The 23,679-nt window shown below is 40.5% G+C and overlaps 1 protein-coding gene across 8 annotated transcripts in view; it reads right to left on the reverse strand.

The window, feature by feature from the left end:
- Window positions 1-23,679, reverse strand: part of utrn (utrophin) — a 430,508-nt gene that overhangs the window by 307,860 nt on the left and 98,969 nt on the right. For all 8 annotated transcript variants that reach the window (XM_061929658.2, XM_061929664.2, XM_061929663.2 and 5 more), the window contains 9 exons: window positions 22,209-22,375; window positions 18,144-18,374; window positions 12,751-12,932; window positions 12,262-12,412; window positions 4,477-4,596; window positions 4,247-4,348; window positions 4,075-4,182; window positions 3,823-4,002; window positions 1-124 (listed from right to left, as the gene is read on the reverse strand). The exon at window positions 1-124 is cut by the window's left edge and continues 31 nt beyond it. In XM_061929658.2, coding sequence (XP_061785642.2) covers window positions 1-124; window positions 3,823-4,002; window positions 4,075-4,182; window positions 4,247-4,348; window positions 4,477-4,596; window positions 12,262-12,412; window positions 12,751-12,932; window positions 18,144-18,374; window positions 22,209-22,375 — 1,365 coding nt within the window. The remainder of the gene's footprint in view (window positions 125-3,822; window positions 4,003-4,074; window positions 4,183-4,246; window positions 4,349-4,476; window positions 4,597-12,261; window positions 12,413-12,750; window positions 12,933-18,143; window positions 18,375-22,208; window positions 22,376-23,679) is intronic.

The raw sequence follows: 23,679 nt of genomic DNA on the forward strand, positions 1-23,679 counted from the left end.
GACGTTTTTTGGGAGGAGCAGGAGGGGGCAAGTCTTGGTCGTGGGTCGAAGCAGCCGCAGCGGTCTTCATAACGACATGTTTGTCCATTGGAGTCACCCCAGCGTCGGTGACAGCTTCCATCACCTTGGCAGAAGTTTAGACCATTAATGCACAGCAGAAATTAACGAAACAACCAGTCTCTATATGATTTCACTGGCTTTCTTTGTGATTGTGGCAGCCTAAAATACCGGAATTGGCGGCAGCTTTGTCAGAATGTTTTAAGGCTTATTTTTGTCAATAACATTGAATCTACTTAAGGTGTTATGAATTTGAGATCAGTGTTAAGCGGTCCCTTTAACTTTAACCTAAAAATCACATGATTGCAATAAAAATTGGAAAACAAATATTATATTGATATATCGTTTTATAACAAACAGACTTAAAAGTAGACACCAGAAGCACATATTCAGAGTCCTTTGTCAAATTACTGTACTGTTTTAATTCATTATAACAAAAAAATAGCAATAACTAATTATAATTGTAATTTCTTGAAAGCGATTTATAGAGCTAATTTCGTTTGGTAAATAAGAGACAATGAAAGATTATCATCACATGTCAACATTTTGGCCATGTAAATACTGCCTCTTTGCTCAGCATTGTAAATTAAAATGAGAACTCAACCAATGTGTGTTTTTTCAGAGCCAATACCGATTATGAGTAGTCAAGGAGGCAGATAACCGATATTTGTAGCCGATATTCATTTGCAGTAACATTTAGCTTAACGTGAATAGTATACGTCAGTAAACAGCTGGATAAGGCTTTAAGTTGTTTTTTAACATTATTTTTTAGGAAACGTCAAACCAGTGACACTGTAATGTTTTATGTGGAGCTAGTGATGTGGTTAATTAACCACCAAAAAAACATCATGGGACATCACAAACACCTTTATTACGTGTGTCTAAGAGGAGCATCAACATTTGCCTTTCAGAATAAGGCAAACCTTCTGGGAAAATTAGTAAAAATATGGGATTTTTCTACATCACAAAACTTGCGAGCTAATCAATTGTACAGTAGTTCAGGTCAGGTCAGGTCAGGTCGGTTGGATCTGCTACTGGTAACCTGTAATCCAGTACAACCTGTTTCAGGGTCGGGCTGCCGGCGACTCAACTGGCACTCCCATCAGTGCCCAACTGGGGCTGTTGAGGTGGGTGGCTAGACACCCTGGTGGAAGCAAAAACAAGATTCGCCAAAGGCCAAAGGGCGTTCGCCCATCGGCCATCAAGCAGGGTAGGAAGAGCTTAACATCCTTGGCCGGACGTCTTCCTAGGAGAAGGACAACTCTGACTACAAACCTGGGTATGTAATACCCGTAGACTTGGTGTTTACACTGCACCGTTGGGCGGATTAGCTAAACAAACCAGCAAACGGCCAGGGCGGAGGAGGTCTATATACATATATATAGACTCAACGACCATGTGTAAAGGAGTAAACCTTCCAAAATCAGGAGTGGAGCCCCAAAGGCAGATTGGTGCCTTGCAAACACTGTTTCGGCAGCTCCTGCAGCCAACCTGATGCCAAACGTCACGCTCAGCATTCCTTTGGATTTTATCAGCAAGGCCGAGAGGGGGATTCTGACGACTGGGCAACCCAGGATCTCCGTATGTAATGCCCAGGCTTACGCTCTGGAGAGGACACTCCAGCTTCACTTTCACTTATTGATTTTAATACATTGTACGGTTTCATCAGGAGAAACTCTAAAATGTTGGTTTGCTGAAGTTTATTTTGAATATGTATACAGTTTCAATATGATACATCACATATTTTACATGTTTTCATTTCTCTTTACAACATGTCCGAAAAAGAGTAGGAAGAAGCAAAGCTGATTTAATCCTAAACCTATTCCATTTCAGAGCAATTGCTAACACATATGTTAGACTTAGACTTCCTTTTTATTGTCATTCAAATTTGAACTTTACAGCACAGATAAAAACGAAATTTCGTTACATAAGCTCATGGTAGTGCAGGATAAAAAAGCAATAAGGTGCATATATAAATAAATAAATATATATAAATAATATATAAATATATATATATATAAAATAAATAAATATATATAAATATATCCATCCATCCATTTTCTACCGCTTATTCCCTTTGGGGTCGCGGGGGGCGCTGGAGCCTATCTCAGCTACAATCGGGCGGAAGGCGGGGTACACCCTGGACAAGTCGCCACCTCATCGCAGGGCCAACACAGATAGACAGACAACATTCACACTCACATCCACACACTAAGGCCAATTTAGTGTTGCCAATCAACTTATCCCCAGGTGCATGTCTTTGGAAGTGGGAGGAAGCCGGAGTACCCGGAGGGAACCCACGCAGTCACGGGGAGGACATGCAAACTCCACACAGAAAGATCCCGAGCCCGGGATTGAACCCAAGACTACTCAGGACCTTCGTATATCAATAAATAAATAGATTACTGTACAGATAAATATATTGCACTTTTTCACATGCGTCCACGTTTGTGGATGTATGTCGGTATAGCTCGGTTGGTAGAGCGGCCGTGCCAGCAACTTGAGGGTTGCAGGTTCGATCCCCGCTTCCGCCATCCTAGTCACTGCCGTTGTGTCCTTGGGCAAGACACTTTACCCACCTGCTCCCAGTGCCACCCACACTGGTTTAAATGTAACTTAGATATTGGGTTTCACAATGTAAAGCGCTTTGAGTCACTTGAGAAAAAGCGCTATATAAATGTAATTCACTTCACACTTCACTTCACTTATATTGTCTTTTTTATTCCAGCGAGTTAATCCATTTTGGGGGGAGTTGAGGGGATAATTTAATTATGATGCGTTCAAGAGTCTTACGGCATGAGGGAAGAAGCTGTTACAGAACACTTCCTTTCTCAATTTGTGACGCAATTTACATCAATGATTTCTGAATAGTATGATTGATATGAATCATATCTAAATATGGCAAACATTTAAATATAACTAATTATAGGATCCTTCATGTAGGCTAACCCAAAAATCTTTACCTATTATATAAGTCTCCTATTTGTCAAATTAGACAATGGGTTCAAATTGTTCTATCATCTTCATGTCCATTCATCTCTGTCATGTTGTCATTTGATTGAATCAGGAAACTTAAAAACTTGCCGCGCTCTTTATTGAGCCCGTGTACACTGCGGGTGTTGCAAACGGAAGCTTGACGTGCGAACGCTGCGGGAGCAAAAGCACACAAAACGGGTAAATGAAGGAAGGAAAGAACGCCCAAAAAGAAGGACAAAAACTGGAATTCCCAGAGAAAAATGGAAGTTCTGTCAAGTTCTTGTAAGCAGAGAAGGCGTGCTGTTGGCAACAGCACTCCAAGGAGAGAAAGAGAAAGCAGCCACACCTTAGCAGAAAAGAGCACTTCTTGGTTACTACTAAATTAATTGGTCGATCCCTAATTAAAATATGTTCTTGATTGCATTACCCTGGATACAGAATGGTAAAATTAATATCTAAATACATGTAAACAAGGAAGTAAGGACTTTTGCTAAATGTTTATTATGTACTACATTTCCCAGAAGGCTTATAGCGCTGTAGACAGGAACCGGAAGTAGCTCCGAGCTATGCAGGAGGATGACAATTGAGTCATTTGAGCAATAAAGAGTTGAGGCTGAACAAAAAACAAACATAAGATTTGATTAGACGGCTGACGTGCACGTTTGAGCGCCGCTCAGAAACAAATTTGATTGGCAAAAATGACGCTGATTGGCCAAAAATGGAAGTTGTACAAAGTTTGCCTAATCCTGAAGGCACTGAACAATGTATAAAAAGCTCAATAATGCCTACTTGGAAGGAGCAGTCCTCCAGCTGCTGCACCAAGTTGTCCCATCTATGGGCCAAATCTTCAGTGTCCGCCTCAATATTAGCACCAGCCTCTGCGCTCCTCAGCAATGACGTCACATCCTGGCCTGCATCAGAAAGTTGGTCTAGCGTCCTTTTCTTCTTCTCCATGTCTTCCTTGAGAATCTACACATTTTCACAACATAACAGTCAAAAGGAAAAACTGGGTAAAACTGTAGTGTAGCCCCTGCCACTTACAGCTAGTTGCCGCACATTTGTGTTCATTTCACTGTGGTCCTTAAAATTGCTGGTCTGCACTTTACCCAAGGCCTTTTCTTTTTCTTCCAACCATGCTCGAAACAAACCCTGCAGAACATATCGTTCCTTAGCGAACACAGTGAACAGAGTAAATTATACGTTAATGCTTTACCTGATCCGACACAAGCTGCTGCCACACCATGAAGATCTCCTGCAGCTTGTTCCACCTCTCCTCCGTCCAACGACACACAGCCGCCCAGCGCTCCCCCAACGACTGAATGCATGATACAAACATATATTATCATGATCTATCTATGTGTTACTGTCTATGTTTGTACTCTCCAACAAGAATAGTAGCAGTTACAGTTCAAAAATAAAGAATCTCTCAGGCAAACAGCATACTTGTAGTTGCTCCTCCAGGGCAGCCGTGGCGCTCTCACCGCTGTTCTCATCCACCACAACCACCATGTGTGTGAGAGAGTTAACTTTCACCTGCTCCGCCTCAAGGTCATTCTGAAGCTCCTGGCCAGACAGACAAAAAAAGGGAAATTACATCACATTGTAGGTGTATGTAAGAGGACAGACAGATGCTCACGTTATGTGTGTATGTGAAGGGATTGACAGACGTAAACACTATTGTGTGCATATAAAAGCCAGATGTTAACATTACATGTGTATGTGAATGGAGAGACGGATGTTCACAATATATAGTATGTGCATGTGAAGGGTAGACAGATGTAAACATATGTGCATATAAAAGCCAGATGTTAACAATACATTTGTATGTGAATGGACAGAAGGATGTTCACATTATATGTGTATGTGAAGGGTAGACAGACTAAACATAAGTGGATATAAAAGACAAATGTTAACATTACATGTGTATGTGAATGGACAGAAGGATCAATCAATCAATCAATGTTTATTTATATAGCCCTAAATCACAAGTGTCTCAAAGGGCTGCACAAGCCACAACGACATCCTCGGTACAGAGCCCACATAAGGGCAAGGAAAAACTCACCCCAGTGGGACGTCGATGTGAATGACTATGAGAAACCTTGGAGAGGACCGCATATGTGGGTAACCCCCCCCCCCCCCCCCCCCCCCCTCTAGGGAGACCGAATGCAATGGATGTCGAGTGGGTCTAACATGATATTGTGAGAGTCCAGTCCATAGTGGATCCAGCATAACAGTAAGAGTCCAGTCCACAGTGGGGGCAGCAGGAAACCATCCCGAGCGGAGACGGGTCAGCAGCGCAGAGATGTTCCCAACCGATATACAGGCGAGCGGTCCACCCCGGGTCCCGACCCCGGACAGCCAGCACCCCATCCATGGCCACCGGACCTGTGTGTCTCCCCTTCCACAAGGGGTAGGGGGGAGCAGAGGAGAAAAGAAAAGAAACGGCAGATCAACTGGTCTAAAAAAAAAAGAGGGGGCTATTCAAAGGCTAGAGTATACAAATGAGTTTTGAGATGGGACTTAAATGCTTCTACTGAGGTAGCATCTCTAACTGTTACCGGGAGGGCATTCCATAGTACTGGAGCCTCAATAGAAAACGCTCTACAGCCCGCAGACTTTTTTTGGGCTCTGGGAATCACTAATAAGCCGGAGTTCTTTGAACGCAGATTTCTTGCCGGGACATATGGTACAATACAATCGGCAAGATAGGATGGAGCTAGACCGTGTAGTATTTTATACGTAAGTAGTAAAACCTTAAAGTCGCATCTTAAGTGCACAGGAAGCCAGTGCAGGTGAGCCAGTATCGGCGTAATATGATCAAACTTTCTTGTTCTTGTCAAAAGTCTAGCAGCCGCATTTTGTACCAACTGTAATCTTTTAATGCTAGACATAGGGAGACCCGAAAATAATACGTTACAGTAATCGAGACGAGACGTATGTTCACATTATATGTGTATGTGAAGAGTAGACAGACTAAACATATGTGGATATAAAAGACAGATGTTAACATTACATGTGTATGTGAATGGACAGACAGATGTTCACATAATATGTGTACGTGAAGGGGAGACAGATGTGAACATATGTGGATATAAAAGATGTCAACATGACATGTGTAAGTGAATGGAGAGACAGATGTTCACAATATATGTGTACGTGAAAGGTAGACAGACATAAACATATGTGCATATAAAAGCCAAATGTTAATATTACATATGTATGTGAATGGACAGACGGATTTTCACATTATATGTGTATGTGAAGGGTAGACACACGTAAACATATGTGGATATAAAAGACAGACGTTAACTTTGCATTTGTATGTGAATGGACAGACGGAAGTTCACATTATATGTGTACGTGAAGGGTAGACAAACATAAACACATGTGCATATAAAAGCCAGATGTTAATATTACATGTGTATGTGAATGAACAGACGGATGTTCACATTATATGTCTACGTGAAGGGTAGACAGATGTAAACATTTGTGCATATTAAAGACAGATGTTAACATTACATGTGTATGTGAATGGAGAGACAGACGTTCACAATATAAAGTATGTGTATGTGAAGGGTAGACAGATGTTCACATTATATGTGTATGTGAAGGGTAGACCGACGTGAACATATGTGCATATAAAATACATATGTTAATATTACATGTGTATGTGAATGGACAAACGGATATTCACATCATATGTGTACGTGAAGGGTAGACAGACGTAAACATATGTGCATATAAAAGACAGATGTTAATATTACATGTGTATGTGAATGAACAGACGGATGTTCACATTATATGTCTACGTGAAGGGTAGACAGATGTAAACATTTGTGCATATTAAAGACAGATGTTAACAATACATGTGTATGTGAATGGAGAGACAGACGTTCACAATATACAGTATGTGTATGTGAAGGGTAGACAGATGTTCACATTATATGTGTATGTGAAGGGTAGACCGACGTGAACATATGTGCATATAAAATACATATGTTAATATTACATGTGTATGTGAATGGACAAACGGATATTCACATCATATGTGTACGTGAAGGGTAGACAGATGTAAACATTTGTGCATATTAAAGACAGATGTTAACAATACATGTGTATGTGAATGGAGAGACAGACGTTCACAATATACAGTATGTGTATGTGAAGGGTAGACAGATGTTCACATTATATGTGTATGTGAAGGGTAGACCGACGTGAACATATGTGCATATAAAATACATATGTTAATATTACATGTGTATGTGAATGGACAAACGGATATTCACATCATATGTGTACGTGAAGGGTAGACAGATGTAAACATTTGTGCATATTAAAGACAGATGTTAACAATACATGTGTATGTGAATGGAGAGACAGACGTTCACAATATACAGTATGTGTATGTGAAGGGTAGACAGATGTTCACATTATATGTGTATGTGAAGGGTAGACCGACGTGAACATATGTGCATATAAAATACAAATGTTAATATTACATGTGTATGTGAATGGACAGACGGATGTTCACATTATATGTATATGTGAAGGGTAGACAGACTAAACATATGTGCATATAAAAGACAGATGTTAACATTACATGTGTATGTGATTGGACAGACAGATGTTCACATTATATGTGTACGTGAAGGGTAGACACACGTGAACATATGTGGATATAAAAGATGTCAAAATTACCTGTGTAAGTGAATGGAGAGACAGATGCTCACAATATATGTGTACGTGAAGGGTAGACAGACATAAATATATGTGCATATAAAAGCCAAATGTTAATATTACATGTGTATGTGAATGGACAGACGGATGTTCACGTTATATGTGTATGTGAAGGGTAGACCGACGTGAACATATGTGCATATAAAAGACAGTTGTTATTATTGCATGTGTATGTGAATGGACAAACGGATATTCACATCATATGTGTACCTGAAGGGTAGACAGACGTAAACATATGTGCATATAAAAGACAGATGTTATTATTACATGTGTATGTGAATGGACAAATGAATATTCACATCATATGTGTACGTGAAGGGTAGACAGGCGTAAACATATGTGCATATAAAAGACAGATGTTATTATTACATGTGTATGTGAATGGACAGACGGATGTTCACATCATATGTGTACGTGAAGGGTAGACAGACGTAAACATATGTGCATATAAAAGACAGATGTTATTATTACATGTGTATGTGAATGGACAAATGAATATTCACATCATATGTGTACGTGAAGGGTAGACAGGCGTAAACATATGTGCATATAAAAGACAGATGTTATTATTACATGTGTATGTGAATGGACAGACGGATGTTCACGTTATATGTGTATGTGAAGGGTAGACCGACGTGAACATATGTGCATATAAAAGACAGTTGTTATTATTACATGTGTATGTGAATGGACAAACGGATATTCACATCATATTTGTACCTGAAGGGTAGACAGACGTAAACATATGTGCATATAAAAGACAGATGTTATTATTACATGTGTATGTGAATGGACAGACGGATGTTCACATTATATGTGTATGTGAAGGGTAGACAGACGTGAACATATGTGCATATAAAAGACAGATGTTATTATTACATGTGTATGTGAATGGACAGACGGATGTTCACATTATATGTGTATGTGAAGGGTAGACCGACGTGAACATATGTGCATATAAAAGACAGATGTTAATATTACATGTGTATGTGAATGGACAAACGGATATTCACATCATATGTGTACGTGAAGGATAGACAGACGTAAACATATGTGCATATAAAAGACAGATGTTAATATTACATGTGTATGTGAATGGACAGACGGATGTTCACATTATATGTGTATGTGAAGGGTAGACAGACGTAAAGATGTGGATATAAAAGACAGACGTTAACATTGCATGTGTATGTGAATGGAGAGACGGATGTTCACAATATGTGTATGTGAAAGGTAGACAGACAAACATATGTGCATAGAAAAGACAGATGTTAACAATACATTTGCATGTGAATGGACACACAGATGTTCACATTATATGTGTACGTGAAGGGTAGACAGACGTGAACATATGTGGATATAAAAGATGTTAACATTACATGTGTATGTGAATGGACAGACGGATATTCACATCATATGTGTACGTGAAGGGTAGACAGACGTAAACACATGTGCATATACATAACAGATGCTAACATTACTGTATGTGTGTAAGTAAATGGGCAGATTATTTTTAAAATAAGTAATGAACAGACATGTTTAAATTATGTGTGAATGAACAGGAAAATGTTTACATTAGGTGTGGATATGAACGAACAGACCTGTTTACACTATGTGTGTATGTGAATGGACAGACAGATGATTACCTCAGGTGTGTATGTGACTGGACAGACATGATTACATTATTTTGGTATGTGAATGGATAGACATGTTTGAATTATGTGTATATGTGAATGGACAGACATGTTTACATCCTGTGTCCATGCCAATGGACAGACATGTTAACAATATGGGTGTATGTGAAGAGACAAACATACAGTATGCATATATTACATGTGGAACTGAATGGACAGACATGTTTACACTACTGTATGAGTCTATGCGAATGGACAAACATGTTTACGTTATGTGTGTATCTGAATGGACAGACAGGTTTACTTAATGTGGGTATGCACATGAATGCACATGTTTCCATTATGTGTCTATATGAATGGACAAACATAAATAATATATTACAGGTGGATGGGAATATAGCGACATGTTTATTGTATTCTTTGTGTGTATTTGAATGGACAGACATGTTTAAATCATGCGCATGTGTGAATGGACAGACAGGTTTACATTACTGTATGCTTGAGTGAGAATGGACAGACAAATGTTTATATTACATATGGATGTGAATGGACAGACACGTTTCCATTATGTGTGTATATAAGTGGACAAAAAGAAATAATCTATTACAGTTGGATGAGAATATACAGACACGTTTACTGTATACTCTGTGTATATTTGAATGGACAAACATGTTTAAACCAATGTGTATGTGAATAGACAGAAATGTTTATATTACGGGTGTATGTGAATGGACATACATACATTATGTCTATATTAAATGTGGATGTGAATAGACACATTTTAACCTTATTGTATGTGTGTTGACGAACAATTGCTTGTATTACATCTGGGTGTGGATGGGCACACAAGTTTATATTCTGTTTGTGTGTGAATGGACAGACATGATTACATTTTGTGTGTATGAGAATGGACAGACATGTTTACATGTTGTGTCTATGATGAGGGACAGACATACAGCATGTGTATATTAAGTGTGTATGTGAATGGACAGACATGTTTACATTCGGTTTGTATATGAATGGACAGACATGTTTACATTAGGTGTGTATCTGAATGGACAGACATGTTTACTTAATGTGTGTATGCGAATGGATACACATGTTTACATTAAGTGTGTCTGTGAGTGGACAGACATACAGTATGTTTATATACCATGTGGATGTGAATAGACAGACATGTTGCCATTATGTGCCTGTATGAATGGACAAACAGAAATAATCTATTACAGGTGGATGGGAATATACAGACATGTTTACTGTATTCTCGGTGCATATTTGAATGGACAGACATTTTTAAATCATGCGTGTATGTGAATGGACACACAGGTTTACATTACTGTATGTTTGAGTGAGAATGGATATACATATGTTTATATTGCATGTGGACGTGAATGGACAGACATGTTTCCATTATGTGAATAATATATACGTGGACAAACAGAAACAATCTATTACAGGTGGATGGGAATATAACATACATGTTTACTGTATTCTCTGTGTGTATTTGAATGGACAAACATGTTTAATTAAACCAATGTGTATGTGACTAGACAAAAAAGTTTATATTACGTGTGTATGTGAATGGACATACATACAATATGTCTATATTAAATGTGGATGTGAATGGACACACATGCTAAATTTATTGTATGTGTCTTGACGAACAACTGTTCATATTACGTCTGGATGTGAATGGACACACAAGTTTATATTCTGTTTGTATGTGAATGGACAGACATGATTACATTTTGTGTGCATGAGAATGGACAGACATGTTTACATTTTGTGTGTATGAGGAGGGACAGACATACAGTATGTTTATATTAAGTGTGTATGTGAATGGACAGACATGTTTACATTCTGTTTGTATGTGAATGGACAGACATGTTTACGTTCTGTGTGTATCGGAATGGACAGACACGTTTACTCAATGTGTGTATGCGCATGGATGCACATGTTTACATTAAGTGTGTCTGTGAGTGGACAGACATACAGTATGTTTATATACCACGTGGATGTGAATGGACAGACGTGTTTCCCTTATGTGTTTATATGAATGGACAAACAGAAATAATCTATTACAGGTGGATGGGAATATTCTGACATGTTTACTGTATTCTCTGTGTGTATTTGAATGGACAGACATGTTTAAATCATGCGTGTGTGTGAATGGACAGACAGGTTTACATTACTGTATGTTTGAGTGACGATGGACAGACAGATGTTTGTATTACATGTGCATGTGAATTGACAGACATGTTTCCATTATGTGTGTATATAAGTGGACAAACAGAAATCATCTACGACAGGTAGATGGGAATATACAGACATGTTTGAGCTGTGGATGTCGTTGTGGCTTGTGCAGCCCTTTGAGACACTTGTGATTAAGGGCTATATAAATAAACTTTGATTGATTCATTCATTCATTTATGTTTACTGTATTCTTTGTGTGTATTTGAATGGTCAAACATGTTTAAACCAATGTGTATGTGAATAGACAGAAATGTTTATATTACAGGTGTATGTGAATGGACATACATACAATATGTATATATTAAATGTGGATGTGAATGGACACACATGTTAACCTTATTGTATGTGTCTTGACGAACAATTGTTTATATTAGTTCTGGATGTGAATGGACACACATGTTTATATTCTTTTTTTATGTGAATGGACAGACATGATTACATTTTGTGTGTATGAGAATGGACAGACATGTTTACATTTTGTGTGTCTGAGGAGGGACAGACATACAGTGTGTTTATATTAAGTGTGTATGTGAATAGACATGTTTACGTTCTGTGTGTATGTGAATGTTCATACAGAACATGTGTCCCTAATAAGTGTCTTTACTTTATGCTGCTCGATCCGTTCCTTGTAGTCGTCTATATCTTTAGCCGGTGATTCTGTCTCGATCTTTCGGATTCTGTCTTCCGTGCGAGTCAGCCAATCAGAAAGCTGCTGCAACTGCTGCTGCTGACGCTCCATTAGGACTTCATGAAGTCTGGATGAGGGGAAAGGTGACATAATTAGACATACAGAAGAGTTTTAACGAGATAATATCATGTCAAAACTCCAAATAATTTAAAAATGTGTCCGTCGTGTGTATTTATGTTTGAAACAGCGAAACAGATTAGACGGATTGACTGTTAGAAACCTTGCAGGAAATCTTCAGTGCTTATCAGGTGTCACCTTCACATTGCTTGCAGCCTCGCACATTCCACACTGTCAGAAGCCGTAAAGGTTTGAGGTCAACACCATCACAGGTGACCTCTACCCATCGCACAGCAAATATATCCTTTATTGTGCAGGAATGCGGCATACCTCAAAAAGTATTTCTACCTGGCTTGGCGGTCCATGCTGGCGACACGAAGGCTCTCCCACCGGGAATTTAGGAGGCTCATCTGCTCCCGTATTTCATCTTCCACCTCCTCGGACAGGCTGCCTTGGGCGATGAGTTGATTGCCGGCTTGCAGCACATTGCCCACGCTGCTCTGGTGGGCCGTCAGCTCCATCATGAAAGCCTTCAAAGTCAAGCATACGATACTGTCAAAGTTTGCGAGTCAAATGAGGAGTGGCGAGAGGCCTAGCGGCAATGTTAGGTTCAACAGTTAGAGAAGAGCTTGAAAAACCAAATTAGCATTAACATTAGGATACACAGGAGGAACAGTGTGGTTTTCGTCCTGGTCGTGGAACTGTGGACCAGCTCTATACTCTCGGCAGGGTCCTTGAGGGTGCATGGGAGTTTGCTCAACCAGTCTACATGTGCTTTGTGGACTTGGAGAAGGCATTCGACCGTGTCCCTCGGGAAGTCCTGTGGGGAGTGCTCAGAGAGTATGGGGTTTCGGACTGTCTGATTGTGGCGGTCCGCTCCCTGTATGATCAGTGTCAGAGCTTGGTTCGCATTGCCGGCAGTAAGTCGGACACGTTTCCGGTGAGGGTTGGACTCCGCCAAGGCTGCCCTTTGTCACCGATTCTGTTCATAACTTTTATGGACAGAATTTCTAGGCGCAGTCAAGGCGTTGAGGGGATCCGGTTTGGTGGCTGCAGGATTAGGTCTCTGCTTTTTGCAGATGATTTGGTCCTGATGGCTTCATCTGGCCAGGATCTTCAGCTCTCACTGGATCGGTTCGCAGCTGAGTGTGAAGCGACTGGGATGAGAATCAGCACCTCCAAGTCCGAGTCCATGGTTCTCGCCCGGAAAAGGGTGGAGTGCCATCTCCGGGTTGGGGAGGAGATCTTGCCCCAAGTGGAGGAGTTCAAGTACCTCGGAGTCTTGTTCACGAGTGAGGGAAGAGTGGATCGTGAGATCGACAGGCGGATCGGTGCGGCGTCTTCAGTAATGCGGACGCTGTATCGATCCGTTGTGGTGAAGAAGGAGCTGAGCCGGAAGGCAAAGCTCTCAATTTACCGGTCGATCTACGTTCCCATCCTCACCTATGGTCATGAGCTTTGGGTTATGACCGAAAGGACAAGATCACGGGTACAAGTGGCCGAAATGAGTTTCCTCCGCCGGGTGGCGGGGCTCTCCCTTAGAGATAGGGTGAGAAGCTCTGTCATCCGGGGGGAGCTCAAAGTAAAGCCGCTGCTCCTCCGCATCGAGAGGAGCCAGATGAGGTGGTTCGGGCATCTGGTCAGGATGCCACCCGAGGTGTTTAGGGCATGTCCGACCGGTAGGAGGCCACGAGGAAGACCCAGGACACGTTGGGAAGACTATGTCTCCCGGCTGGCCTGGGAACGCCTCGGGATCCCCCGGGAGGAGCTGGACGAAGTGGCTGGGGAGAGGGAAGTCTGGGCTTCCCTGCTTAGGCTGCTGCCCCCGCGACCCGACCTCGGATAAGCGGAAGAAGATGGATGGATGGATGGATTAGGATACAGTCTTGCCTAACAGGGATGGGCTATTTTTTTTGCACTTCCATTGTCTAAAGCACAAAACCAAATTGATGAGGTCTAAAACAAACTAGAATGATTCTGATTGTGTTTTTCAACCACTGTGCCGCGGCACACTAGTGTACCGTGAGATATTGTCTGGTGCGCCGTGGGAGATTATGTAATTTCACCTAATTGGGTTAAAATGATTTTTTGCAACCCAGTAATTATAATCCGCAAATGTGCTGATGTTGAGTGTCTGTGCTGTACAGAGCTCGGCAGAGTAACCGTGTAATACTCTTCCATATCAGTAGGTGGCAGCAGGTATCTAATTGCTTTGTAGATGTCGGGAACATGGTTTGTCGTGATCACTATATGCGGGAGGCAGTGTGTAGGTAAAAAGGTATCTAACACTTAAACAAAAGTTGAGTGCCGCTAAGAAAAGGCATTGAACCTTAGGGATGGCTATGCAAAACAAAACTAAAACTGAACTGGCTGCAAACTAGGCAAAAACAGAATGCTGGACGACAGCAAAGACTTACAGCGTGTGGAGCAGACGGTGTCCACAAAGTACATCCGTACATGACATGACAATTAACAATGTCCCCACAGAGAAGGATAGCGTTCGCACAATTTGAATAGTCTTGATTGCGAAAACAAAGCAGGTGCGGGGAATAACGTTCAAGGAAGTCATGAAACTGCTACAGGAAAATACCAACAAAAGAGGAAAAGCCACCATAATAGGAGCGCAAGACAAGAACTAAAACACTACACACAGGAAAACAGCAAAAAACTCAAAATAAATCAGGGTGTGATGTGACAGGTGGTGACAGTACACCTACTTTGAGACAAGAGCTTTATTGATGCATGCTTGGTTATGCTTTAAAATCATATCCAGCAAGAACAACTTTTTATTGTCAATATCAGCTACAGAGTTTCATTTTATTATGTTTTCCACTGGTGGTGTGCCTCACAATTTTTTCAATGAAAAAAATGTGCCTTGGCTCAGAAAAGGTTGAAAAACACTGCTCTAGATTACTGTAAAAATGCATTCCAAAAACCGTCAACAATACTTAATTTACGTTCCGTAACCTCTATAATAGCCAAAATGTAGCAACATTGTTATTGTATGAGTGAACACTATGTAACTCTTTCTAGCATTGTAACACATCGACATGCTTCGGTATATAATTGCTTTGTAGATGTCGGGAACATGGTTTGTCGTGATCACAATATTCAGACGACAGCGGGAGGCAGTGTGCAGGTAAAAAGGTATCTAATGCTTAAACCAAAAATAAACAAAAGGCGAGTGCCGCTAAGAAAAGGCATTGAAGCTTAGGGATGGCTATGTTAAACAAAGCTAAAACTGAACTGGCTGCAAAGTAAACAAAAACAGAATGCTGGACGACAGCAAAGACTTACAGCGTGTGGAGCAGCAGACGGCGTCCACAAAGTACATCCGTACATGACATGACAATCAACAACAAAATAGGAGCGCAAGACAAGCACTAAAACACTACACATAGGAAAACACCAAAAAACTCCAAATAAGTCACGGCGTGATGTGACAGGTCATGACAGTACACCTACTTTGAGACAAGAGCTATAGTGATGCATGCTTGGTTATGATTTCAATTCATATCCAACAATTGCGAGAACAACTTTTTATTGTCAATATCGGCTGCTGAGTTTCATTTTTTTATGTTGTCTGCTGGCGGTGTGCCTCGAGATTTTTTCGATGAAAAAAATGTGTCTTGGCTCAAAAAGGTTGAAAAACACTGCTGTAGTAGACCTAAAGAGGTCCAGATTTACACTTTGACTTGGATTCCACACATAAGTCTTAGCAAATATTCCCATTTAGGTCAATGAGAATCCAGCCAAAGCTCTTTTTACACACACGCACCAACACAATTGTCTCCTCCAACAAACAAATAAGCCCAAAGGGTTAGGGCACCATTACGTGGCATGCGGAATTCCTGGCATTCCAACAGGTAGGGTGAGAAGGCAAGAGGCTGTGGTGAGTAGTAATAACGAATATTTGATTCATTTGAACAACTTGGTTAGGAAAAAAAAATGTGGATTTACATTTTGCTGCTTTGTTTAATCAATTGAGGGCAACTAATATAAATTGACAAAATCCCGACTGCATGTAATGCCCTGAATTTTAAATATGCTGACACGGCTGCTGCAATAAAGTGCACAGTGGCGTGTGGGTGCCATGATCTGTGTGTGGCTGTGTGTTGCAGTGCAATTTCATCCATCCAGCCATCCAATGTCTACCGTTTGCCCCTTTTCGGGGTCACGGGAGGTGCTTGGAGCCTATCTCAGCTGCATTCGGGCGGAAGGCGGTGTACACCCTGGACAAGTCGCCACCTCATCAATGTTGATGAAATGCATTTATTTGAAAAAAAGAATAAAGACTTAGACTTAGACTTACTTTTATTGTCATTCAAATTTGAACTTTATAGTACAGATAAAAACGAAATTTCATTGCATTAGCTCGCTGTAGTGCAGGTTATGGCAAGCAGAAAATATGTGCTTATTTAATGTATTTTCCCTACAATACACATTGTGTAAAGTGTTTTCTCCAATCACGCAATTAATCGAACAAACAAATTGATAGATTACTCGATTACTAAAATAATAAACGGCTGCAGCCCTGGTGGCGAGTCTTGGACAGAGCTAACTTTCTAACATTGTTGCTGATTGTTGTTTATTAGATTCAAGCAGGTCTTTATTGGTGTGTGCACTTGGTTAGCCACCCAAAAGTGTCATTAGGTTTTGTACAGACAGACAAACTCAAACCAGTTTCTGACGGATTTTACATTGGTTTAGATAAGGTCTTTGCCTATGTCATTAATTATTAGTAATTGGAATTAAATACATAAATATGTTATTAGATGTCTCAATGTATTTTATGTAAAAGTACATTTAATTCTTTAATCATTTAATTAATAGTTTAATCATTGTCTATTATTTAATGAATTATTTTATTATTTCAGAATTTAATTCATTATTTCAGAATTTATTTATCATTTCATGTACCTGAGTGTCAGCGCTTCATTAATTTATTTTATCTATCAAACTCACCCATCAAATCAGTGGGCAGTTGTGTTAAAATAAAGCCAATAATGCCATTTGTTGTGGTCCAATAATGCAATTTTTTGTGGTCCCCTTTATTTGGAAAAGTATCGAAAGGTATTGAACTGATACCAAAATGTTGGTATCGGGACAACAGTATGACACACTTTTTTCCATCCATTTCCTACCGCTTGTCCCTTTCGGGGTCGCGGTGGTGCTGGAGCCTATCTCAGCTGCAATCGAGCGGAAGGCGGGGTACACCCTGGACAATTCGCCACCTTATCGCAGGGCCAACACAGATAGACAGACAACATTCATACTCGTATTCACACATTAGGGCCAATTTAGTGTTGCCAATCAACCTATCCCCAGGTGCATGTCTTTGGAGGTGGGAGGAAGCCAGAGTACCCGGAGGGAACCCACGCAGTCACGGGGAGAACATGCAAACTCCACACAGAAAGATCCCGAGCGCAAGATCGAACCCAGGACCTTCGTATTGTGAGGCAGACGCACTAATCCACTTCCCAATTTACATTTTTATTAATATAAAACCAAAACAAATTAAGACCAGTTTCTAACAGATTTTACTTTGGTTTGGCTCAAGTCCTCAAAGCTGTTCAGCTGTGCAATGTGAACACAAAGTATTTTAGGTTCACTTTCTCCTAGCACGCTATTAGATGAGGCCCTATGGTGGACCAGGAAAAGAAGTGGATCCGCTTAAACAAGATCTCTACTTGTAGGACTAAGGACTTCCACCTAATTTTTGCAGTTGCGTCTCTTCTTACCTCATGCGTGTGAAATTGCTCTTTGACTTCCTCCACGTCCTCCGAAACCTCGTCCTGGACCTGCAGGGCATCCTCGGCCGATAGAAGCCAGGTCAGAACCTCCTCCAGGGTTGTCTGGTAGCTATCCAAATCTGCCTCCAGCATGCCGCACTCCATTTCCACATCCATCTCCGTTAAGTTGCTGGGGGTTTCTAGCCGCGGACTGTTGCCTGCTCCCCCCAGTTTCACATTCTGAGGAAAATGAGGCACAAACCAATCGTAAAACTCATATTAAACCTGGTGACTGGAGGCTATTTAGTCAACTCCAGTGACCGGGCATCCATTAGACATCACGTATAATGGGAACACATCTTTTGCAATGACGGAGTAGCAGCTATTAGGCACTAAATTTATTTAGGCAACTTTACTGCTGTTTTGGCGTATATCAACTATAGTAAGTAAAGTTGATCAGCTTATTTATTCGAACTAAACAATTCAGCAATGCAGAAATTAAAGGCCTACTGAAACCCACTACTACCAACCACACAGTCTGATAGTTTGTATATCAATGATGAAATCTTAACATTGCAACACATGCCAATACGGCCAGGTTAGCTTACTTAAGTGCAATTTTAAATTTCGCGCGAAATATCCTGCTGAAAACGTCTCGGTATGATGACGTCAGCGCGTGACGTCACGGATTGTGGAGGACAATTTGGGACAGCATGGTGGCCAGCTATTAAGTCGTCTGTTTTCATCGCAAAATTCCACAGTATTCTGGACATCTGTGTTGGTGAATCTTTTGCATTTTGTTCAATGAACAATGGAGACAGCAAAGAAGAAAGCTGTAGGTGGGAAGCGGTGTATTTCGGGCGGCTGCAGCAACAACACATACACAGCCGGTGTTTCATTGTTTACATTCCCGGAAAATGACAGTCAAGCTTTACCATTGGCCTGTGGAGAACTGGGACAACAGAGACTCTTACCAGGAGGACTTTGAGTTGGATACGCAGACACGGTACCGTGAGTACGTATGCAGCTGCGGCTTCCAAACATTTGATCGCTTCCCCGTACGTGCGTGCCGCTATGTGCATGTCACGTACGTAACTTTGGGGACTTTGGGGAAATATATGTGCTGTATGAACTTTGGGGAGGTGAACGGTACTTTGGGCTGTGGGATTGAGTGTGTTGTGCAGGTGTTTGAGTTGTATTGGCGGGTTATATGGACGGAAGGAGGGAGGTGTTTGTTATGCGGGATTAATTTGTGGCATACTAAATATAAGCCTGGTTGTGTTGTGGCTAATAGAGTATTGTGTTTATTTACTGTTTTAGTCATTCCCAGCTGAATATCAGGTCCCACCCGCCTCTCACAGCATTTTCCCTATCTGAATCGCTCCCACTGCCCTCTAGTCCTTCATTCTCACTTTCCTCATCCACGAATCTTTCATCCTCGCTCAGATTAATGGGGAAATCGTCGCTTTCTCGGTCCGAATCGCTCTCGCTGCTGGTGGCCATGATTGTAAACAATGTGCTGATGTGAGGAGCTCCACAACCTGTGACGTCACGCTACTCGTCTGCTACTTCCGGTACAGGCAAGGCTTTTTTATCAGCGACCAAAAGTTGCGAACTTTATCGTCGATGTTCTCTACTAAATCCTTTCAGCAAAAATATGGCAATATCGCGAAATGATCAAGTATGACACATAGAATGGACCTGCTATCCCCGTTTAAATAAGAAAATCGCATTTCAGTAGGCCTTTAATTAAGACATTGCTGATGAATAAGTAGAGTGAAAGGCCCTTTGTGAGGAAATATGGTAAGAATATTTAAACATTTGTTGGACCATGCATGCAAAGTTAAGCACTGTTATGCATTTAAGATCAACATGAGTGTCACCAAATAAAAACAACAGTTCAGATTAAAAATGCTGCAATTTGGTTGAAAACATGACATTTTCATCAATATCAAGCCATATATCAAAGCACTTATGCTTAGAGGGTGAAGGAAGAAGCATCTCATTTTCAACGATACAAAAACTCCTTTTTGTATGAAATGCAACATATTTTTTGTTAATCCAAAAACTTTGTTTTTTTGTTATGTTAATACATCCATCTATCCATTTTCTACCGCTTATTCCCTTTTGGGGTCGCGGGGGGCGCTGGAGCCTATCTCAGCTCTCGTAAAAATGAACTTTACGAGCAGTACATAACCTTGGTTTATGAACCCCTCAACTTTTTGATTCACGAAACACAGACCGAATAGAAACATGCTTTGTTGTACGAACCTTGATTTAACGTACACATGTTTCATCCAACAATTGTGTGCTTGCAGTACAGCCATTTTGTGCCAGGCAGCACAGCCATTGTCGGCGGGGTTATCAATCTCCATGCTCATTCAGCCAGCAGAGCATGTGCTGTCCTTAGCTACTGTGCTAATTGCTACTTTGTGTGCTTTTAAGTGCTTTTTAGCCTTTTCACAGCATTTGTCTTGTTTTGCTAGCTCAATATGAATCCAAAGAAAGCAATGAACAAGCGATGTGTGGTTCGAAAACATTCAGGAAGTATCCACAGCGTTGTGGACAATGCCATCACTCTGCCCCTCTCTCGGTCTGCACGGAAAGAAGTTTAACCAACAAAGTAACGTTGATTTAATGTATTTTATTCTGAATCATTGTAGTGATGTGGCTGTTATGTTTAGGAGTTTTGTGATTTCAAACTGTGAGGGGCAGCACAGAGCTAGTGACAGTGTGTGTGTGTGCGTGTGTGTGTGTGTTTATATGATTTCAAACTGTGAGGGCACCACAGGGCTAGTGACAGTGCGTGTGTGTGTGTTTGAATGTGTGTGTATGTGTCTGCGTGCGTGCGTGTGTGTAATGTCAAATGGGGACAGTTTGGTTGTTTTTGTTTTAACTTTGTTATTAAATACAAAGTTGATCCATCACCCCATTGTTATATTTGTTTGATATACAGTACTGTGTATATAGTGTACCATTTTTAAAATAAATTATAGACTTTTGTCCAGGCTGGAAACCATTATTTTTGTTCACGTTATTTCTTATGGAGAAATTACCTTTAATATACAAACCTTTCTATTTACAAACCCTGTTCAAGAACCAATCAAATTTGTGAATCGAGGTTCCACTGTATATACAATTGGTTAATTTGCTTCCACACTAAATAATTTAAAAACTTCATTATATTATTATTGTTGTTTAATTATATTTACCACACAAACCAAACACATACCAAACATTCATTAAAACAGGGAATTAAGTTAACGTTATGCATTGCAGTGCATTAATGATTGAGTTAATCTGCTATTTTTTTTTTTAAATAGAAACATACTTCAAAGAGTGTTGAACGTCTCTGAGGCATGCAGAGTGACCTGCCCTGCAGTTAAGGAAGAAGGAAAATGCACGCCTATTGTAGGATGCTGGGAGGTGCTGCTGACTTGCAGGGCAGGCCAAGCCCCATTCTTTGACTTAAAGCTAGTTCAGAAACTCACAGTCCAGATTGGTCGCAAAAATGTTACAGTGTGAAGTGCTAATTTGACTTTTACAACACAGTGTAGGCCCTTGTGTTAGAATGGCACAAACAAGGAAAAATCTTCTGGGTAAAGTCATGAGGCAGAAGTCTGAATTTCAAGACTGAGGAGTGGGAACCAAACATGACCATCAAAGACAAAGAGCCTCTATTCTGTCTCTGCTTGATCACAAAAGCAGCCACATCCCATCTTGAGGCGGGAGAAGGCCTGCCAGCAGAGTAGAAAGCCCAGACGCTGTACAGTTTTCCAGAGCTCATTCCAGGGCGTGAAGCGTGTGGAGTCAGTAAAGAAAAAAAACTAAAAGGTGGTTTGGGGATTTGGTGAAGACAAATCTGGAAAGCGAACAGCAGCACCAATCTGATGATGTGATCAAAACCTGGCTTGTACCGTACAGGATTAATCTACCAGGCCACTACTGAATTTGCTATAATAACTAAAAAAATAAAAATAAATGTCACTAAGCAGAGCGCAGGCCTACTTGATGTGTGCTTTCTGAACCCCCCTCTTCAAAATGCTACTTTGTCGTAGATAGGTAGTTAGTTACCTGTGCACCGAGGCCCGGAGCCGATTCCTCAGCCTCCACTTTAAATTTGCGCGGCAGTGTGTCAACCTCCCGGATAGAATCCATGCTGATGTCTTTGGGGAGCACGGCGAACAGCGACGTCACGTACAAGATAATGGACTTCTTATCTGGAGAGTGGACTGCCACGTCTGGGAAAACATTACGTTACATTTCAAAGATGGATTGCATAAAAGGAATAATAAGGTGGGTACAATTTTATCCCATACCGGTGCCAAATTTGTAAATTTAGAAATGGTGCTGGTGCTTAAACGGTGTTTGAACCAGTTCTCAAAAAAAGGAAAACACACAAATTTTGACCAAAACCATTTTTATGCCATTCTGTGAAGAGAATATAAATTAAATACTGCAATAATATCAATAAAATAAGAGATAGAGTTACATAATACATTTTCCCATAAGAAATAAAATCCACAACAATTTGTCATAATGATTCCAGCAAAACCAGCAGCAATACAGAACAAAGATAATGTGCAAAATAATTCCCAAGATGTTCCCAAAATAATACTTTAAATAGATATTGCACAAATTGAGGAGAAATGGATCGTTGATACACTACCATTACAACTGTGGTAAATAGTTCCTTCTACAGCTACTTTGAGTTTTAAACGCAGGAGTTGTGTGTTAATCAAGCAAAATAAAGTTAGTACAACTACCTGCTTGTGTTGTAATGTTGATATTCGGAATTCTGGTGTTCATGAGTGTACCTCATGTTTGACTCAAGTCAGTTCCACTAAATGAATGGTTATTAGGGGTAAGAATATTTGGGGCACCTCACAACTAGATTACGAGTTAAAGCTTGAGGGCTACGATTCGATTATAAATCAATTATTGGAGCATCTTTATTAAATTTAATTATAAATACTAATATATATACACTCGTTTGTTTGCTGATGTATGAGGTATATTTTGTTATATTTTTCGACGTGATGGCACGCAGCACAGGTATTTATTCATATGAAAGACCAGATAAGTGTGCTAGTATGCCTAATCAATAATCACTGAACTCAACAAAAAAGTAAGGCATATGATTTCCGCGTTCACGTAATCGCGAACGGAGTCACATAATTGGCCAATTAAACAAAATCCGCTGATAGACGCAAATAATATCAGGGAAATTGACTTAAATGTAAGTGTAATGTTGTCATTGTGAGGAGAAGGAACATTTGTTTGGGAAAATAATGTGTCCTTTACCGCTCATTTAGCCGCAAAACACTCAACCCTCCCATCCTAAATTAAACAATGTCGATACGGCCACTTGAAGCACCGACTAAACTACAAACCTAAAGCTAACAAGAACACCCACAACACATATCATCTGCTTGTGTTGTTGTGAATGACATCATTGATGTAACATCAATGTACAAACTGCAGTCGCAACTTGAGAGGCCCTGCCCGGTCTGTCTGCGCTAACAAAATAAAGGTTTCAAAAAAG

Source organism: Nerophis lumbriciformis, linkage group LG34 (assembly GCF_033978685.3).
Source record: "Nerophis lumbriciformis linkage group LG34, RoL_Nlum_v2.1, whole genome shotgun sequence".
Classification (NCBI taxonomy): Eukaryota; Metazoa; Chordata; class Actinopteri; order Syngnathiformes; family Syngnathidae; genus Nerophis; species Nerophis lumbriciformis.